At 43.1% G+C, this 21840-nt stretch overlaps 1 protein-coding gene across 1 annotated transcript in view; it reads left to right on the forward strand.

Annotated features, from left to right (window-relative positions):
• MINDY4 (MINDY lysine 48 deubiquitinase 4) overlaps nt 1-21840 on the forward strand; it is a gene marked incomplete in the record, with an annotated part of 55368 nt that overhangs the window by 15756 nt on the left and 17772 nt on the right. The window contains 9 exon segments of the mRNA XM_073629499.1: nt 1440-1798; nt 3433-3491; nt 9054-9163; nt 11103-11219; nt 12922-13001; nt 15329-15433; nt 17704-17767; nt 19499-19564; nt 21523-21590. Coding sequence (XP_073485600.1) covers nt 1440-1798; nt 3433-3491; nt 9054-9163; nt 11103-11219; nt 12922-13001; nt 15329-15433; nt 17704-17767; nt 19499-19564; nt 21523-21590 — 1028 coding nt within the window.

The following is a 21840-nucleotide window of genomic DNA, read 5'->3' on the forward strand; positions in this document are numbered from 1 at the left end:
GCTTGGCGCTTGAGATCATTGTCTTGCTGAAATGTCCTCCCTCGTTTCATCTTCATCATCCTGGTAGATGGCAGCAGATTTTTATCAAGAATGTCTTGGTACATTTTTCCATTCATCCTTCCTTCAATGATATGAAGTTTGCCAGTGCCGCATGCTGAAAAACAGCCCCGCACCATGATGTTCCCACCTCCAAACCTCACTTTCGATATGGGGATGTTTTTGGAGTGATGTGCCATGTGACCTCCAAACATGGTGTGTATTATGGCATTCAAAGAGTTCAATTTTTATATCTCATCTGACCAGACTATATTCTACCAGTATTTCACAGGTTTGTATAAATGTTGTGCAGCAAACTTTAGCCACTTCGCGCCGCATGCACGCAAATATATGCAGCCTCTTGGCGTCCGGGCCTTGGTGTGGAGCAGTCGCATATTTGCGTGCAACGCTCCCGGCACAGTGACCGGCGGTTCACGCAAGCGGCGCTCTGGACTTTTCCGACCACTTGACCCCCGCGACTACTGATCGTGGCCATAAGCCCCCCCGCCTCCCGGCATAGCAAACCCCGTTAAGGGCCGATGGCAGCTGGCGCCAAGGGCTTAAACAAGCTTCAACATGCCTTTTCTTTAGCAATGGAGTCTTGCATGGTGAGTGTGCATACAGGCCAGGTCTTTCTGAAGCTCTCCACAAGTAGTCCTTGGCTCTTGGACAACTCTTCTGATAATTCTTTTCACTACTTTGTCAGAAATCTTGCGATGAGCACCTGGTAGTGGTCAGTTTATGGTGAAATATTGTTCTTTCCACTTCCGAATTATGGCCCCAACAGTGCTCACTGGAACATCAGAAGTTTAGAAATCCTTCTGTAACCAATGCCATCAGTGTGTTTTGCACAATAAGGTTGCGAAGGTCTTGAGAGAGCTTTTTGCTTTTACCCATCATGAGATGTTTCTTGTGTGACACCTTTGGTAATGAGACACCTTTTTATAGGCCATCAGTTGAGACTGAACAGCAGGATTACTTTCTAATTACCAATAGATTTTAGCTGGTGTCTTGGTTTTCCATGCCTTTTTGCACCTCCCTTTCTTCATGTGTTCAGTACTTTTTTCCTGTGTCATTCTATTTTATTACACATAACTTCATTTCCGAACTTGTTTGTTTTGGTGTCTTGGTATGTATGGATTGTATGGTTTTTTAGTGACGTGGTGAAAATTTCATGTCAATAGCACCTTTAGAAATATTTATGTTTTTCAACCTTTTTTCAGTCAAGGGACCCTTTAGAATCGGACACAATCCCAGGGCACACCAGTCTGAGGGCTCATTTGCACCAGAAGATGCATCTCAACACACACGCTTTTTTTTGCTGTGGCACCTCAGTTGAGAAACGTTGCCTTTAGGTAATGCAGATACTGAGAATTCAGAAGGTCATCTTTCTTTCTTTTTAGGACTTGCTGAAAAAACGATCGCAGAGACGACCATCTGCAACTTCTCCTTCATCGCAAACAAAAAATGATCCCCAGAAGAATGAGATGATTGGCAAGGCGGAAGAGCCTCTGAGTGGTGGTGCTTCAAACCCAGCGCTGCAACAGGGGAAAGAATTCTCTGCTAAACTGCTGGGCTCCGCTCCATCTAGGAACCCGGCTGTGAGCTCCACCACTAAACAGGACAAGCAGCCCAGAAATGGACCAGACACTGCAGAAGGCACCAGAGATGCTTATAATAACTTCAAATTAAAGCTTGCTTTAGAAGCAGACCAAGAGAAGCTGCAAAGGCCACAAAGAAAGAGTGAACCCTCCTCAAAAAGGTCAGTCTACAACATTTAGAAGATTGTTCCAAGCAGAACAAATGGTAAAGCCTAGTTGAAGTTTCACACCTTTTATCTCCACACTTTGATTTGTGACTAGTATGTACTTCAAAATGTATTAAAACAACTTTCTCTAAATGAAAATGCAGCTTCCTGCTCTCCCCCCTTCTATGCTTTGTGTTTGCAGAGCTGAGTAATAGCCACACCCCTCAATGTCTGTGTCATTACATATTTGTTTTCAAGAGAGGAGATACTATGTATCACGTGGTTAGAGTTTGTAGGATCAAGGCGATCCATATTTTTTTTTTTAACTATCTTAAATAAAGTATTATTAACCACTTCAGCCCCCTTAATGACCAGGCAATTTTTTGCGATACAGCACTGCATTGCTTTAACTGACAATTGCGCGGTCGTGCGACACTGTACCCCAGTCAAAACTGACGTCCTTTTTTCCCCACAAATAGAGGTTTCTTGTGGTGGTATTTGGTGGTATTTATTTGATCACCTTTTGCGGTTTTTATTTTTTGTACTATAAACAATAAAAGAGTGACAATTTTTAGAAGAAAGACATTTTTTTTTTTTACTTTCCTTTCTGCTATAATACATATCCCAAAAAAAAAAAAAAAAATATATATATATATAAATAATTTATTCATCATCAGTTTAGGCCGATATATATTCTTCTACATAGTTTTAGTATAACAAGTCGCAATAGGGCGCATATTGATTGGTTTGCACAAAAGTTATTGCGTCTACAAACTACGGGATCGATTTAGGGACCTTTTATTGTTTTTACTGGTAATGGTGGCGATCTGCGATTTTTAGTGGGATTGTGGCGGACAAATCTGACCCCCAAATTACACTTTTTGGAGACCAGTGATATTAAATCATTAATCAGGGCTATAAAAATGCACTGATCGATGTAAAAATGACACTGGCAGGGAAGGAGGTTAACACTAGGGGTGCGATCAAGGGGTTAAGTGTGTTCCCTCAGCGTGTTCTAACTGTAGGGGGGATGGGCTTACTGGAACATGACAGAGATCACTGGGAGCAGAAGATCTCTGTCATGTCACTAGGCAGAACGGAAAAATGCCTTGTTTACATAGGCAGTTCCCTGTTCTGCCTTTCCTCGCCGCGATCGCGGACCGCCGGCGGACATCGAGTCCATGGGACTCGTGGGCAAGCTCCCGCAACGCACGGTGGGCCCGCTATCCTGCTTTTACGAACTAACGTACAGATATGTTAGTTTGCGCAGGAGAGCCATTCTGGCGATGTATATCGGCGTGAGTCGGTCGGCGAGTGGTGGTTATTATTATTGTTATTATTCAGGATTTATGTAGGGCCAACAGTTTGCGCAGCGCTTTACAACAGTAGGACAGACAGTACAATTACAATACAGGAAGAATCAGAGGGCCCTTCTCGTTCGAGCTTACAATCTAGGAGAAAGTATTGTCTAATAATAAATAAACCTGAGCGTTCTCTCATTTGTACCAGTAAAGTCGGTAGAAACCTTTGTGTAGACATTGTGACTGCAAGTTACCATACTGAGCTGTGCTGTGCTTGTGTTCTGTGATAATTTGCTAGTGTGATATATTACACGGTGATAACATTCACCCTTACTGCTCTACTTTCAGGAAGACGACACGATCTGGCTCGAATGACAAAGGAAGCTATATGGATGATATCAAGCTAGGTAAACTCCTTCAGTCTTTTGCATACTCAAGTGTCAACCGTGCTGTATAATTATTATAGTTATATTCCAAGGAAGCTTGAGATTAGTTATGTGTGCTTAGAAAAAATAATTTAAAGTGATTGATTGTAAAGGTGTTTTTTTTTTTTTTTGTTTTTTTTTATTCAAAAACAACAAACATGTCATACTTACCTGCTCTGTGGTTACGACTAAGGCCTTATAGGCTGAAACACGTCAACTGACTTCTCTGTTCTGGGTCACCTGCCAGCGCTTCTTGCTTTTATTTTTTTTTTTTTTCTCTTTTGTGGTTGGAGTGAGGCACCCCATTCTATCCAAAACTAAGAAAATAAAATTTAGCCTAGACTTAGTTATAATAATGTCAGTATTACTGCCTATAAGTGATCTGTGTATTACCTTCCCACTATTTCAGGTATAGCGGGGGGTGGGGGGGGGGTCTGCACTATGGGCTGATCAGGCTGCACTGCATTGCACAGTGTTGTCATTCTAACATGTTTTCAGGGACTGGGGGAATGTGGAGAGGAGTCCTGAGATAACTTGCCAGAGAGGAACTCAGCAATTAGACACTGACAAAAAATTTGTTCGTTTTCGTTTTCATTCATTTTTTTGCTTTTTTCGGAAATTCTAAAATTCGGATTTTCGATTTTTGAATATCGGGATTTTCAGAATTCGAAAATCCGAAAAAAAAACAGAAAGAAAATCAGTAAAATTCGAAATAATAACTAACTATTAAATTATACATATTAGAATTTCCTTTCAAATTTGGCGGTTTGTGAACGAATACAAATTTATCCGAAGTTACCAATTATCCGAAATAACGAATGCCGTATCTAAACAAATGGAATGGAACAAATTAATAATAAAAAGGTTTTATTATTATTATTATTTATTATTAGATCGTTACGTTTCTTTTTTTTAGATAAGGTATTTGATATTTCGGATAATTCATAACTTCGTAACTTCGGATAAATTCGTACTCGTTACGTTCACCAACAGCCAAATTTGAAAGGAAATTGCAATACCTATAATTTTAATAGTTATTATTAGTTTAGTTATTATTTCGGATTTTCATTCTTTTGAATTTTCAGATTTTCATTCTTATTTCTGAAATTCCAAATTTTCGGAAATTCCGAATTCCGAATTTTTCAGAAATTCAAAATTCGGAAATTGAAAAATTCAGAAAATTAAAAAATTCAGAAATTCAAAATTCGGAAATTGAAAAATTCGGAACATGAAAAATTCGGAAATTTCAGAATTAACGAATTTGGCAAAATTCGTTAAAAAAACGAATTTGGAACTAAACGAATTGCACATGTTTATCAGCAATGTGACCATCTTTGATGATTCAATGGGCAGACTAGAGGTAGTTGGCTGTCACCCTGTGCACCCAAAAAGTTTATTCTGTTCAGCCAGTATAAGGAGAATAATAAATCTGCACTGAAAGAGAGTAACAATAAAGCAAAATTACTGCACAGCAATACTGTGCCAGATGAAGAAAACGAAGGGTATAAGCTGCAACAGATCTGCTACCTGGATTTGATTTGGTATCGGCCTTTCACAACCCTCTGTACTGCAGAGAAGGAAGAAGCAGCACAAGGAGCTGATAGATGGAGAGAGCAGAGTGATGTAGAAATGAGCTCATCCTTCTGCTGCTTCTCTTTACATCCCCCAGTAACAGGCTGGGGGAGGTACAATTCCTGCACTGCAGCAAAATTGGGTCCCCTACCCTGCCAGACATTGCCATGTGGCAGAATTGTGTAACAGAAGCATGCAAACAAAGGAACTCCACTGTGAATTGTACATGAATGTCCTTGAAGTCCTTCAGATGAAAAAAAAAAAAAAAAAAAAAAACACTCTGTGCTCCCACACTAGTGCACAGGTCAGAGGCTTACCGAAAAAAGTATGACCCTCAAAGTGGGAAGTCTTCTAATGCCACGTACACGCGATCGTAAATTCGGCCAGCAAAAGACCGATGTGAGCTTTTGGTCAGAAAATGCGACCGTGTGTACGCTCCATCAGACTTTTGCTGGCCAAATTCCAGTCAGCAAAAGATTGAGAGCATGTTCTCAATTTTTCGGTCGGAAAAAATTCCTATCCGAAAATGCCATCGTCTGTAGCAATTCCGACGTGCAAAATTCCTACGCATACTCGGAAACAATTCCATGCATGCTCGAAAGCATTGAACTTCATTTTCTCAGTTCGTCGTAGTGCGTACCGCATTCTTGAAGGTCGAAAGTTCAGCAAACTTTTGTGTGACCGTGTGTATGCAAGGCAAGCTTGAGCGGAATTCCGTCAGAAAAACCATCACATCTTTTTCAGACCAAAATCCTAAGAGCCCTTGCACACTGGGGCGGTTTGCAGGCGCTATTGCGCTAATAATAGCGCCTGCAAACCGCCCCGAAAGTGCCGCTGCTTGTATTCCAGTGTGCAAGCCCCGAGGGCTTGCACACTGGAGCGATGCGCTGGCAGGACGGTAAAAAAAGTCCTGCCAGCAGCATCTTCGGACCGGTGAAGGAGCGGTGTGTATACCGCTCCTTTACCGTTTCTGCCTATTGAAATCAATGGGACGGCGCGGCTATACCGCCGGCAAAGCGCCTCTGCAGAGGCGCTTTGCGGTGGTATTTAACCCTTTCTCGGCCGCTAGCGGGGGATAAAACCGCCCCGCTAGCGGCCGCATACCGGCGGTAAAACGCCGCTAATAATAGCGGCGTTTTACCGCCGACGCCGCCCTCCGCCCCAGTGTGCAAGGGCTCTTATCGTGTGTACGCGGCATAACACTTGAAAGTAATCAAATGCCGGAAATGTGACGTCGCCACTTCACTCCACCATTTATATCGGCAGCCACTTAGGGAAATGTGCATGGAACAAAGAGAACGCTCCACATAGTGTAACATCAGTGGTATCCAATATTTAATAAAAACAATACTACTCACACATATAAAAACATAGGCAGTACAAATCAAAATCCCCCACAGGAATATTCAGATCGCTTCCGGATATCGTAATATGTGATGTCACTGTATACAGATTATTTCATTTATAATTCACGGTGGAATTCCTTTGCTTGCCGGGACATTCTACTAAAGACACATACTGTACTGATATTTAGTTTTGTCTTTGGGTTATGAACGCTGCACTTGCATTTGGGTTTATTTTGTATCTAATGGTGTGTTAGCTGCTGGTTTAGGGATTTTACCCTTTAGCACGATTTTTTATTTTTTTTTTCTTATTTTAACCGCTTGACACCCGCATAACGTCAAATGACGTAGTGGACTTTGAGCGGTGATATCTGAATGATTGGTGCAGCTACAGGCATCATTCAGATATCGTCGTTTTAGAGCCGGCGATTCCCTACACCAGAAGAATGATTGTAGTGGCTTGATCGTTCTTACAGGCAGCGGAAGGGGGCAACCCCCCTCCCACCACCCTCCGCTGCTTTTACCAGCTCGCCCCTGCCATCGGTGAACCATGGAAGGAACCAACCCGCCCCGGATGCTGACCAAATGGTCCCCGGAGTCTCTATGATCGTTCGGAGGCTGGGCGCGATGTTGTGACGTCACACCCGCCCTCTGCATTTGAAAAAATGCTGCCACCTCAGCTGGGAAGCTGAAATCTATTTATTTTATTTATTTTTATTTTATTTTTTATTTTTTTTATTTTATTTTAGGCTTCCCAGCCTAGAGGTGAGATGTGGGGACTTACTGACCCCAGATCTCACTGTAAAGAGGACCTATCACGCACTATTCTTATTACAAGGGATGTTTACATTCCTTGTAATAGGAATAAAAGTGATAAAAAAAGTGTCACCATAGAAAAATAAACGTAAAATAAACAATACATTTTTTTTTTTTTTTTAGCGCCCCTGTCCCCCCGTGTGCACGCTCACAGAAGCAAGCGCTTACCTAAGTCGTGCCCACATATGTAAACGGTGTTCAAACCACACATGTGGGGTATCACTGCGAACATTAGAGTGAGAGCAATAATTTTAGCACTAGACCTCCTCTGTAACTCAAAACATGTAACCTGTAAAGAAATTTAAAGCGTCGCCTATGGGGATTTTCAAGTACCGAAGTTTGGCGCCATTTCAATTTTAAGGTGCGATATGTTGGGTATCTATTTACTTGTCATAACATCATCCCTTTTTTTTTTTTTTTTTTTAAATGCATGAAAATTTTCTTTTCCTTTTTTTTTTTTAGCGTGTTTCAAAAACTGCTGTGCAAATACTATGCAAGATAAAAAGTTGCAACGACCACCATCTTATTCTCTATGGCAGTGATGGCGAACCTTGGCACCCCAGATGTTTTAGAACTACATTTCCAATGATGCTCAACTACACTATTTGAGCATCATGTAGTTGTAGTTCCAAAACATCTGGGGTGCCAATTTTCACCATCACTGCTCTAGGGTCTCTGCTAAAAAAAAAAAAAAAAAACATATATAATGTTTTGGGTTCTGTGTAATTTTCTAGTTAAAAAATGATGATTTTTACATGTAGGAGAGAAATGTGAAAATTGGCCTGGGTGGCGAGGGGTTAAACTGAAACTGTTTGCCTGAAATCTAATTTTTAAAGAGTCCATTTTAAAGTGGAACTTTACCCATAACAACTTCATAAAAAATGTATGTTTTTTTTAGCAAGGAACATACATTCCACATTAATATTTATACTACCAAAATGAGTGTGTGCTGTAAATTGCCTCCAGCACTGTTCCTGTTACTTCTTGCCGGAGGCTTCCATTTTGCTGAAGCCCAGAGTCCCAGCAGTAAATCATAAAGCAGAGCTAAAATCATAAATTTACAGATTTAAAAAAAAAAAAAACAGTTACATTCTTGGAATGCTGGAGATGCAAAATGTGACATTTGATTGCGTATTCCACCAAACTGTCAAACCATCAAATGGCCGGTGTCATAACTGATCACATGTGCAGCACCATGGCAGTTGCAGTTCAAACAGAAGCTGCTTCCTTGGCTGTAAAGGATAGAAGAGTTTCAGCAGTGCCTGAAATGGAGAGCAACTGAGCATGTGCAGAGCAAGGTGAGACTGGATTTTAAACAGTACAGGGACTCCTCTTTTTTTTTTTATTTTTTATTTTAATGTTTTACATAGTTATACCTGCAGAAGGGGCCAGCCTGAGGTCATCTCATCTCAAAGGACTTAATTTTCTGCCTAAAGTTCCACTTTAAAGTGATTGTAATGCACACTGAAGCAATGGCTCGTATGTGACGTTGCTTCAGTTAGACTGTGCCATTACCGGCGGCTCCCGCGCGCACGTGCGGGAGTTATGTCATCGTGGCTCCGGCCAATCACACCACCGGAGCCCGCGATACCTGTAACTCCGGGAGTGATGTGAATGAGGACCGCTGCGAGGGCTTCGATCTAAGGTAAGTAATACATAAGGAGCTAGTATGCTATGCATACTAGCTCATTATGCCTTTTGTCTTGCGGGTTTTTTTTTTTTTTTTCTTGGGTTTACAACCACTTTAAGAACTATGAATCAGAGTTTTGTTTTTTGTTTTTTTTAAATTGCTGTTTTTTTTGTCTCTTTTTAGATGATGTTGAAGAGGATTTATTGGTAGCCGATACTATAAGGATTCCAGAGGTCATCGCACGGAATAAAGTTCAGGCAGACGGAAGACCTATTGATTTGCAACAAGCTGTGGTGAGACTGTTACAGACACTCGTACCTTAAGGTCTACACATAGTTGTACATAGAAATTTTAAATAATAAATACATACATTTCTACATATGAACACAGAGAGAACGCTGATATGCATAAAAGTAGAACCCCAGTGTATTTTTTGTTCTTTGACCCCCCCACCCCCCCACCAAAAAAACAAAACCTTAGTCTAGTCTTGCCAATTGTCTTTGGGCAGAGGAAGAAACGGCGCACAAGAGTCACCAGTACCTTGCACTCCTGGAAGTGTTAACTGCGATAAAAGTGGAGCTTCAATCGCTTAATCAGCATACTTGGTTTTTACCTTTTTTTTTTTTTTTTTTTTTTTTTTTTTTTTTTTATTTATTTATTCACATTTCTTCAGTGCCTTGCTGGTTTCTGGCCTAGTCAAATGATGTCATACATCCCAGGAGTCTTCAGGAGGGGAGGATGGGTTTTCTCAGCTAAGCACACCCTCCTGCCTGCATGCCAAAGCTAAGGGTAGATGGATTCCAGGAAGTAAATGCTACCTGAATCTTCTGCCTTTACTTAAGATGGCCGCTGCTAGAAATTCTGGGGAGGGGTGATTGTCGAAGTGATTTCTCAACAAAGTAAAACATGGAAACATAGATGAATGGTTGAGTGTTTGCTTTGAAGAATAAAAAAGTTTTTCGGTTAGTGGTGCTCAGATGCAGTGTAGTTCTGCTTTAAAGGGGCTGCAGTGTTGGAACTGAGGGAGACGGATGTAATACCAGAAAGGTGAACTGCCATTTTCATTGCAAAACAAACAGCACTGTCACCCTGTGTATTCCTAAATGTACTTTAACCACTTGCCCTCCAGAAGATTTAACCCCCCCCTCCCTTGACCAGGCCACTTTCTGCTATACGGCATTACGCTGCTTTTTGGGGGGGGTTCTTTTTATTATTAGTTATGTAAAAATAACAAGAAAACAAGGCTTTTCGTCATGCAGGGCTCAATGTAAAAACAAAAACACTCCCCCACAAAACAGCCCACCCCCCCCAGTAACCCATGAAGAACTTCCACGGCATCAGATGTTAAGAGTTCCTCAGGAGTGGAGAGCAACAGTCCCGTATCAAAGAACCATGCCCAAAAACATAAACGCAGTTCCAGTATAAATATCATAGACAATCACAACTTGTCACCCTGGGGGAGAAAACCTCAAACACTGAGTGCCAGAGGACCAGTGATTATAAAGGAGATCAAGAGAGAATATTATCCATAAAAACATGGATGAGCGAGTTTGGGGTGGAGGAACTTGATTGGCCTGCACAGAGTCCTGACCTCAACCCGATAGAATACCTTTGGGATGAATTAGAGCAGAGACTGCGAGCCAGGCCTTCTCGTCCAACATCAGTGCCTGACCTCACAAATGAGCTTCTGGAAGAATGGTCAAACATTCCCATAGACACTCCTAAACCTTGTGGACGGCCTTCCCAGAAGAGTTGAAGCTGTTATAGCTGCAAAGGGTGGGCCAACTCAATATTGAACCCTACAGACTAAGACGCCATTAAAGTTCATGTGTGTGTAAAGGCAGGCGTCCCAATACTTTTGGTAATATAGTGTATATAGTATTGCTATTTCTTGCTGTGAGATAACAATGAACAATAAGAGGCAATTTTGTTGTCCTATAAGAGCTGATAAATATATATATATATATATATATATATATATATATATATATATATATATATATATATATATATATATATATATATATATATATTATATATTTTATTATTATTATTAATTTTTTTTTTTGTACAATTCACTAGTAATCAAATAAAGAATTAAATAAAAAACAAAAAATTGAAAAGCTAAAATCTGCATAAAATATTATTTTCATGTAAACTTCCCCCATAAACCCTCAATGTTTATTCCTGAAATATAGTTTTCCTTTGACATTACCAAATTCTGCATTGCAGGAGCTAAAAAATCTGCTGTTCGGATCTCCTCTGCGCTGCTTCAGTGAAGAATGGAAAATTCAGAGCTTCACCTTCTGTAATATTGAGGATTTGAAGTACGGCTTTGTGCAGAAAAAGGTATATTTCATTGGGATTGTTCCATTTTTTTAATCTGCATCTATTATTGAACTCCAATCAAACTACTAAATTCACAACAGAAATACAAAGGAGCATAATAATTCAAAAATCTTAAACTATGGCTATTTTCATTCTTGTGTGTTTCTAATTTTACAGTTGCTTATCAATTCAGTACAGGCTCATTTATATTGTTGTGTTGCATTATACTATAGTACATTGGGGGAGATTTACTAAAACTGGAGAGTTCAAAATCTGGTGCAGCTCTTCATAGAAACCAATCGGCTTCCAGGTTTTATTGTCGAAGCTTTATTAAACAGCCGGCGTTAGAAGTTGATTGGCTACCATGCAGAGCTGCACCAGATTCTGGCCAAAGCCATAGCTTTTTTGGCCATACTTCTATAGATCATAGGAGTGCAGTTCGTTCTCCTGAGACCCATTTTCAGCCGACAGCTGGATAAAGCCCGCTGTCGGCTGACATCACTTAGCCGGTCCAGGCTCCGGAAAGATCCTGACCAGCACCTGGCTCAGGTTCTCGGCGAACTGCTGAGAGTCTGAAAGGCCCCTCCTGCCCGCTCCACAGCCCAGTGCTCCAGTGAGCGCTGGAGGGTAGAGCAGAAAAGCTGGGGACTGACAGTCACAGCTCTCTGCTTGGAGTGGAGGGGGAGAATTGAGCGATCAGCGGTGTCTAAGCAGAGGCGGCAGGAGACAGATGCAGCATCGCATCTATGCTGCATCCACCTAGGTGAGTATAATAGTTTATTTGTTTTTTTTTTTTTAATCCTGAACTTCTCTTTTAATGCATTCTATGCATTAAAGAGGAACTGCAGTCTGCTCACATAATTTGTAATAAAAACATCTTTGCCATTCTGAAGCTTCCCTCCAACCACTTTGCATATTATTTTATATATACTGTGATTCTGTATTTGCCAAATATGCTGCAGAAATCTCCTTCCACTGAGTCTGGCTGCAGCCATTTTAACTGTGGGCAGCTGAAGCTGCTGGCTGTTCACTTCCTGGATTTACACAAACACACACCTCCAGCTCTGCAGCTCTCATTGGCCCTCTTATGACCCACCCCCCTCCCTTCCTGGTAAACTCTCATGAGAGAGAGCTGTGCATGATGCCATAAGCCTAGGATTTTTACCAGACCAGAAAGAAGTATTTACTGGCAGAAAAAAAATGTTTTACTATCCAAAGTTAAAACAACAAGGGCAGAAGATTTAATAGACGGAAAGATGAAAAAATGGTTGAAGTACTGCTTTAAGTTAAAAAACCTTCTGCATTCAGCCGCCCCCCCCATACTTACCTGAGCCCAATCTCGATCCAGCTAGTGTCAATGACAGCCAGTGAGGAGAGAGAGGGGGTGGGGCCGAGACTCACTCAGTGTGTCAATGGACACACAGAGCCGACTCGGGAGCGAGCCAGCACAAGTGCCCTCATAGCAAGCGGCTTGTGGTGGGGGTACTCAACAGGGGGGAGGAGCCAGGAACACCAGCGGGGGGACCCGAAAAGAGGAGGATCAAGGCTGCTCTGTTCAATTGTTTGATGAGTATAACATTTTTGCTATTTTAAATAAAAATTGTGCTTTTTTTCAATCGCTTTAAGTATGGAGCTTGGTAATGTGCTCGTGATACAGCGTCATTATAGATCATCCACGGAGGGCTGTGCATTGTGTGTAAATAAAGTGCTTTCTCTGTTTCAGGGGGGGCCCTGCGGAGTTTTGGCTGCGGTTCAGGCTTGTTTGTTACAGAACCTTCTGTTTGGGAGAGATTCTGATATCAGGTAATGGACAGATGAGGGAAATCATTGTATATCTGTCATGTATATTTCAAAGGAAACAGTAAATGATGATTGATAATTAAAGTGGTGCTAAAGGCATTCTATGCATGAAGGTAAAAAAACCTTCAGCGTGTAGCTCCCCCCTCAGCCCTCCCGAATACTTACCTAAGCCGATCCCGATCCAGCGTTGTGTATTAGAGCCGAAGCTCTCCCAGATCTCTCCTTCAATGGTTGAGACACAGCAGCGGGAGCTATTGGCTCCCACTGCTGTCAATTACAGCCAGTGAGGAGGGGGTGGGGCCGAAGCCCGACTCTGTGTGTCTCGCAGACACACATAGGAAGCTCTGGAGCGAGCACGCACGAGTGCCCCCAGAGCAAGCAGCTTGCTGTGGTGCACTCACCGGGGGGGAGCCAGGAAAGCCAGTGGGAGACCCGAGAAGAGGAGGATCCAGGGTGTTCTGTACAAAACTATTACACAGAGCAGGTAAGTATAACATGTTTGTTATTTTAACCACTTAAGGACCGCCCGCCATCATTATACATTATAATTTTTTACAGGTTACCTGTTTAGTGTTACAGAGGAGGTCTTGGGCTAGAATTGTTGCTCTCACTCTAACGCACATGGCGATACCTCACATGTATGTGGTTTGAACGCTGTTTACATATGTGGGCGCAACTTACGTATGCTTTCGCTTCTTTACGCAGGGACGGGGGTGCTTTCATTTTTTTTTTTTTTTCTACTTTACAGTTGTCTCTTAATTTTTTATTTTAATCACTTTTATTCCTATTACAAGGAATGTAAACATCCCTTGTAATGGGAATAGTGCGTGACAGGTCCTCTTTATGGAGAGATGTGGGGTCTATAAGACCTAGAGCTGCACGATTAATCGCGGAGAATCGTTATCGCGATTCTCCTCCCACCACGATCAACTCTGGATTTGAAGGATTCTACGAATATGACCATTCAAAGCGCGCGCCTGTTTCGGAGCGGAGGGGAAGCCGTCGGAGCCAGCGTGAAGAGTCTGACGTCAGCAAAGAAGAATGTGATTGGTCGGTAAGTATGTCAGAGTGACAGCCCCGCCCCCCGGTGTTGGTAGGTAGGGGACGTTGCCTCTACCGAGTTGGCGGTGGGCGCTTCCTCTTACTGTGTGCATCCGAGCGTGTGATGTCAGCGGGAAACATGGCAGAGAGCAGGAGCGGGCCGTACTGCCCCCCCCCCCCCCCCCCCCCCCCCCGAGACCAGAGCCCTGAACGGCACCGCCCGGATGGGGGTCTCTCTGCTCGGGGTGCTTTGCCTGCTGTGCCAGGGGTGTCCCACCAAGGGCCACAACACATTGGGTGGTGACAGAGGACGGCAAGATCCAGCAGCAGGTGAGGTGACACCTGACAGAGGGGGGGACACATGACAGAGGAAGAGACAGGGAGGCGGGACACCTGAGAGAGAGCAAGGGGGACACCTAACATAGAGGGGGGGGATCCTGGGATTGGGGGCACCTGACAGGGGGAGGGAGATCACTAGAGAGAGAGAGAGCGGGAAAAGGGGGACACCTGAGATAAGTAGGGGCACCTGAAAGGAGGATAGGGGGATACCTGAGAGGGAAAAGGGGGGGGGGGGTCACTTGAAAGAAGAGGGGGACACCTGAGAGGAGAGGCTCTCAATCAGTCAATCTCTCTCTCTCTCAATCAATCAATCTCTCTCAATCAATCAATCTCTCTCTATCAATCTCTCTCCTAAAAAAAAAAAAAAAAAATTACGTTGCGAGAATCGTGATCTTTTTATTCTAAGTAAAAAAAATTGTGATTCTCATTTTGGCCAGAATCATGCAGCTCTAATAAGACCCCACATCTCTCCTTCAGGCTGGAAAGGCTGAGATCAAAAAAACAAACAAACTCTCTCGGCCTTTCCAGCCGCGTCCCCGGCATTTATTTACATCCGCCGGCCCGGACGTAACGTCGCGCCCAGGCCTCCGAGGGTCATAGAGATGAGTGGGGACCATCTGGTCACCAGAAATCTCTATGTTCAACTTCCGGCGACCAATTCATTCTCCGGTTTGCCGATTTGCACGGGTGAGCCGGTAGAAGCACCGGAGGGCGGCAGGAGGGGAACGCCGCAATGGTTGTTCTTACGTTGCACAGGATCGCTGGCTGAAGAAGTTGATGGATGATGCCTGTAGCTGCACCCATCATTCAGATATCACCACTCAAAGTCCAGGACGTCATATGACATACCTTGGGCGGGAATTGGTTAATCATTTGTTATTAAAAATTTATGATTCCCAGCGCCCAGCTGTGTGCAGTTTGTTTTTATGGCACTGCGTTTCTGTTTCTAGGTGGGCACTGCGTCCTTCAGACATCGATCGAACAAACTGCCTGTACAGAGCCATCGCTGACATCTTATGGCGCGCTGGAGACTGTAAGCAAGCAGTTGTCTGTCTGTAAGTAGGTCAAACGGATACCCATTTACTTTACAAGTATGTCAAATACATACAGTGCATCTCTTCAATACATGTTTTATGCCTTTTGAGGACCCTGGAAGTACATACAAATACCTATTGATCTGTCAGAAATGCACTCGGCCCCTAAAGGAGAAGTATAGCCAAAGCTCTTTTGACTATACTTCTCCTATGGATTGCTGGAGTGCAGTTCATTCTGCACCCCTGTGACACGGTTTCGGCCAACAGCAGGTTGACGTCACTGAGACGGTCCAGGCTCTGAAAAGATCTCAACCATATGGTCAGGATCCACCCAGCACCTGGCTCAGCCACTCAATGATCTGCCAAGAGCCCGAGCCCTGCCGTTCCCTCCCCCTCCACAGCCCAACGCTCCAGTAAGCCCTGGAGGGGCAGAGAGCTGGAGACTGACAGTCCCACCTCTCTGCTCTGAGCGGAGAGGGGGAGAACTGAGCGATCAGCAGTGTTTGATTGTTCAGTTCTAACTGCAGAGCCGTCAGGGGACAGATGCAGCAGCGGATCAATGCTGCATCCACCTAGGTGAGTATAACTTTGTTAAAAAAAAAAAAAAAAAAGTTTTACTACTCTTTTAATCCTAAGTCGACTTTTACACTGAGGCGCTTTACAAGCGTTTTTAAGCACTAAAAATAACGCTTCTCTCTGTCACTCCAATGTGAAAGCCCTAATGCTTTCACACTGGGGCGGTGCGCTTACAGGACATTAGAAAAAGTCCTGCAAGCAGCATCTTTGGCACCTCCCCTGCCCATTGAAATGAATAGGCAGCGCTGATGATGCGCCTGCAAAGCGCTTCGGCAGCAGCACTACACGGGCGCTATTAACCCTTTCTTCGGCCGCTAGCGGGGGTTAAAAGCGCCCTGCTAGCGGCCAAAAAACCGATGGTAAAGCGCCGATGCCCTCACTGCGCCAGTGTGGAAGTAGCCTTATTGTGTGCTGACAACACAACCTTTTTTGGTGGACTGAATGGTGTCAGCCCCGCCCTGTATTTTTTGCTAAACTACTCAGCCACTTGCAGCAGCCAGGAGTGCATATGTATGTGCCATGCACACCCGTCCTGCTTTTCTTTGGATGCATGTATTTTCATTAAAGGCAAAGCAGGTCAGGCACAAAAAATCCATAGCTATGTACAATCAGGTCCATAAATATTGGGACATGGACACAATTCTAATCTTTTTGGCTCTATACACCACCACAATAGATTTGAAATGAAACGAACAAGATGTGCTTTAACTGCAGACTTTCAGCTTTAATTTGAGGATATTTATATCCAAATCAGGTGAACGGTGTAGGAAATACAACAGTTTGTATATGTGCCTCCCACTTTTTAAGTATAGAGCCAAAAAGATTAGAATTGTGTCGATGTCCCAATATTTATGGACCTGACTGTATCTGTCTATCTGCTCAGTTTAATATAATAAATCACCTTCTTTGTTACTTTTTAGTGGGGGGAAAAAACAAAATCTATATTAACTTAAAATGACTGTAGTTTCCTTTTTTGTACAGCACATTTAAAATATATTCTGTTGTATTAAAGCCGTTGTAACCCTAACAAAAAATGATCTTGTTCCTTTAAAGCAGGATAAACCGCATAGTACTTGTGCAGTGTCATTTGTCCCTCTCTATGCTGTAAAATACCTGGTTGATCCTGCCTGTTCCTGTGTCCTCCTATGTGTACTGACCACAGTAATTGTGGCTTCTGATCCATAATACCGTGGTCAGTTTACGTGCCCCTGTCATCCCGCTGTGTTTAGAGTCTCTCCCACTCCCTCCCTGCCTGTCAGTTCCTAGTGTGTGAGCCGATCTCCTCCCCGCCCCTCCTGCTGCTATTCCTGTGGCTGTAAAGTTAGTGAGCACAATTACTGACATCCCCTCTGTTATCACAAGCTATGCATCAGTGTCTGTGTGTTTTTTTTTTTTTTTTTTTTTTAATTATGAAGCTAAATACCTTATTTCACAGCGCCGCTGTGCGGTCACGTGATCTCCGGGCTGACATCAGAGGGGAATCTAAGCCTCTCCCGCTGTAGTCCTTAAATCAGGAATGGAGAGCGACGGGAGGTCACGTGACTGCACAGCGGCGCTGAGAAATTTAGGTGTTTAGCTTCATCATTTAAAAAAACACAAACACTGTGATGTATTTTTGTTTTAACAGAGGGGATGTCAGTAATTTGTGCTCACTGACTTTAGAACCACTTTAAGCTCTAAGAGTTTCTCATATTGTGCTCTGCTTATCATTGAAGGTCATCCGGAAGGCAGCAGTTCACTCCAGCTGGGAAATATAAAGCTGATGGAATCCTAGAAAGTGTAAGATTATTTCTGAGACAAATTTATAATGTATATACAAATGTGAGATGTATGTTTAAGTATCTCTACTCCAGGCAAAAATACAAATCACTCTGTGCTTAGTTTCTCATATACACTCACCGGCCACTTTATTAGGTACACCTTGCTAGTACCGGCGTTGGACCCCCTTTTGCCTTCATTCTTGGTGGCATAGATTCAACAGGGTGTTGGAAACATTCCTCAGAGATTTTGCTCCATAGCGACATGATAGTATCACACAGCTGCTGCAGATTTGTCGGCTGCACATCTTTGATGTGAATCTCCAGGTCCACCACATCCCAAAGGTGCTCTATTGGATGAGATGTGGTGAGTGTGGAGGCCATTGGAGTACAGGGACCTCATTGTCCAGTGGTGAGATGATTGGAGCTTTGTGACATGGCGCATTATCCTGCTGGAAGGAGCCATCAGAACATGGGGACACTGTAGTCCTAAAGGGATGGACATGGTCAGCAACAATACTCAGGTAGGCCGTGGTGTGTAAATGATGCTCAGTTGATACCAAGGGGCCCAAAGTGTTCCAAGAAAATATCCCCCCCACCATTACACCCCCACCACCAGTCTGAACCAGTGATATCCCATCCCCCACACCATTACACCCCCACCACCAGTCTGAACCAGTGATATCCCATCCCCCACACCATTACACCCCCACCACCAGTCTGAACCAGTGATATCCCATCCCCCACACCATTACACCCCCACCACCAGCCTGAACCGGTGATACAAGGCAGGATGGATCCATGCTTTCGTGTTGTTTACACCAAATTCTGACCCCACCATCTGAATGTCGCAACTGAAATCCAGACTCATCAGACCAGCCAATGTTTTTCCAATCTTCTATTGTCCAATTTTCTGTTCTTAGCTGACAGGAGCGGCACCCAAATCAGTCTTGTGCTGCTGTAGTCCATCTGCCTCAAGGCTCAATGTGATGTGCGTTCAGAGATGGGAATCTGCATACCTTGGATGTAATGAGTAATGTAATGTAATACCTTGAGTTACTGTTGCTTTTCTATCATCTCCAACCAGTCTGCCCATTCTCCTCTGAACTCAACAAGGCATTTTCCTCCACACAACTGCCTCTCACTGGGTATTTTCTCTTTTTCGGACTATTCCCTGTAAACCCGAGAGATGGTTGTCCCAGTAGATCAGCAGTTTTTTAAAATACTCAGACCAGCCCATCTGGCACCAACAACCATGCCACGTTCAAAGTCACTTAAATCCCCTTTCTTCCCCATTCTGATGCTCGGTTTGAACTTCAGCAAGTCGTCTTCACCACGTCTGGGTGCTTAAAATACATTGAGTTGCTGCCATGTGTTTGGCTGATTAGCAATTTGTGTTACCAAGAAATTGAACAGGTGTACCTAATAAAGTGGCCGGTGAGTGTATGTACCTGTGTAGAGTGTGTGTGTGTGTGTGTAAAATAATTCCTGAACAGAAATTGACTTATATATGAATAATAATAAGAAATGATCAATAATTAGCGATAAATAAGAAACTCATCAGAAAATGGAATGCCCATTAGCAAAAATAATACTAATTAATGTAATTCTATGTAAGAATGATATAAGGTGCATATATCAGAATGGAAGCATCAATTACATTGTATTACTCCAAAATTGGGACCAGGGATTGTAGATTAGTCAACATTTTTTGGCACTGTTTTAACCCTATGTATTCTGTCTTGTATTTCAGCTCATCTTATACAGCTTTAAAAAATATGACGATCTTTTAACTTTTCTTCAACAAAATATTTATCAGGTACACATCTTATGTAACCTTTTTTTTTTTTTACTTTCACAATGTGATAGTCTTTTTGGATAGACCGTGTATACTCTGGTATTAGTAAATATGGAAATATTTCCTTTTACTTTTGGGTCAACACTGTAAGCCAATAAGATAAAGAAGCATTCAGCACAGTGGTGTAGTGGTCAGCACTTTCACCTAGCAGCAAAAAGGGTCGTTGGTTCGAATCCCGACCACGACACTCCCTGCCTGGAGTTTGCATGTTCTCCCTGTGCCTGCGTGGGTTTCCTCCGGGTACTCCGGTTTCCTCCCACACTAAAGACATGCTGGTAGGTAAATCGGATCTTGTCTAAATTGGCCCCTAGTATGAGTATGTATGAATGTGAGTTTGGGGACCTTAGATTGTAAGCTCCTTGAGGGTAGGGACTGATGTGAATGTACAATGTATATGTAAATCGCTGTGTAAATTGATGGCGCTATTTAAGTGCCTGAAATAAATAATAAATAAATGCAGCATATTATTATTATTATTATACGTGATTTATATAGCATCAACAGTTTACTCAGCGCTTTACAATGTATAAGGGGGACAACACAATTACAGTACAGTTCAATACAGAAGGTACAGGCAGGCCCTGCTCGTAGAGCTTACATTCTAAAGGGAGGGGGTGGTGGTACAAAAGGTAATAGCTGCAAAGAATGATTTGATGGGGGTGGCTCAGGGACAGTAATGTGGGTGTGGGATATAGCATATGAGTTGATGTCCATCTAAAGCCTTTTCGAGAAAAATATGCACAAAACCGTTTCCCCATACCTATGCTCTTCCCAACCCTAGGTGGACATTTATCTCGGCTCATCTCAGCTTTAGAGACATTCCTCGAAGGAAACTGCAAGCCTCTCACTAGAAAATGAATGCTGATGAGACTTTTTATTGTCAATACACCTTCTACTTAGGCTCCAGTAGACCATACAGACTTGGTTTCATTTCCTCACCTTCACTATGTGCAGGCTTCCCCTGCCATGGTGAGGTTCAGAGACCAGTAGCTACAGAAGTAGAGAGGCTCCCACTGACCAGCAGAATAAGTAAATAAGCAGATCACCCTGGTGGAAGCAGGTTTACCCGAGGTGCTTGGTCTTAGCACTACCTTGTATTCACCAGAGCTCCTGATGGTGGACATGGGTTTTGCTGCATGTTAGCACCAGGTCACAGGCCTCAGGATCACCCCACCAGGAGGTGAGCAAGCCTGGGTCCAGTAGCAGATATAGCAAGTAGGGATCAAGCAGAAGCATAATCCGTAAACAAGCCAAAGGTTGGTGACCAAGTGGTTGTAGGTTGGGATCAAGCTGGAGAGTAGTCGAGGAACAAGTCAAAAGTCGGAAACGAGTGGTAGTGGAGATGAGGACAGCTGCAGGTATGCATTGAGCAAGATATCGGCCAGATAGAGCAGAATAATCTAGCAAACTGGAAGTGAACAGATATGGCTTAAATCAGGAAGTTCATGGGAGGAGCAAAGAGTTCAAGGCTCACCAGAAACAAGACACAAGAAGACCACAAAGTCCAAAGGATCAGACAGGATGCTGTCCAACATCTCAGGTGGCTCAGCAAGAAGAGCCACCGCTAGATGCAGCAGAGGTCATAGGTTCATATCCCGGTCCTGATAACCCCACTGGTTGTCAGCCAATAGGAAGTGTCCAAGGCAATGACTTGGGTTTCCAAACAAGGACCCATCCACTCTGCGGTCTAAGAAGGTAGAAAATATGGGACCTGGAGTGTCACTAGACCACGGATTAAGGTAAGTAAAAGGTATGTAATGTAGTCTAATATGGCGATGAGTTGGGAGGGGGGTGGGGGGCAAAGAGAGGATGGGGGAGCACTTGATGCTCAGAGATCATCTTTAAAATAACAAGGCTGAAATATTAACCCAACATTATGTGATCACTTACAGTATACTTTACTTTCCCTTAAATTTTAGTTTGAACGTGGGCCATTTGGTTGCATTCTGCTTACAGTGTCTTCTGTCTTCTCGAAATCTATTGATCTGTAAGTAGATGCCATTTCTCAACATTACACTAATACATGTACACTAATATTGTGTGAAGCATTTTTCTATGGACTTGTTAACAGAGTATTTTGTGTTCACCATCAGTAGATACAAGAGAAAGGCTTTGCCGGATTTATAACAGTTTGTTGGCTTAAACACACTGTAACTTCACAATTACTCGTTCTTTTCACTGATTCTCACTGCAGAACCTCTTATTTTTACCAGCCCCCTTCTACTTACACTGGATTT

Source organism: Aquarana catesbeiana, linkage group LG05 (assembly GCF_042186555.1).
Source record: "Aquarana catesbeiana isolate 2022-GZ linkage group LG05, ASM4218655v1, whole genome shotgun sequence".
NCBI classification, from domain to species: Eukaryota; Metazoa; Chordata; class Amphibia; order Anura; family Ranidae; genus Aquarana; species Aquarana catesbeiana.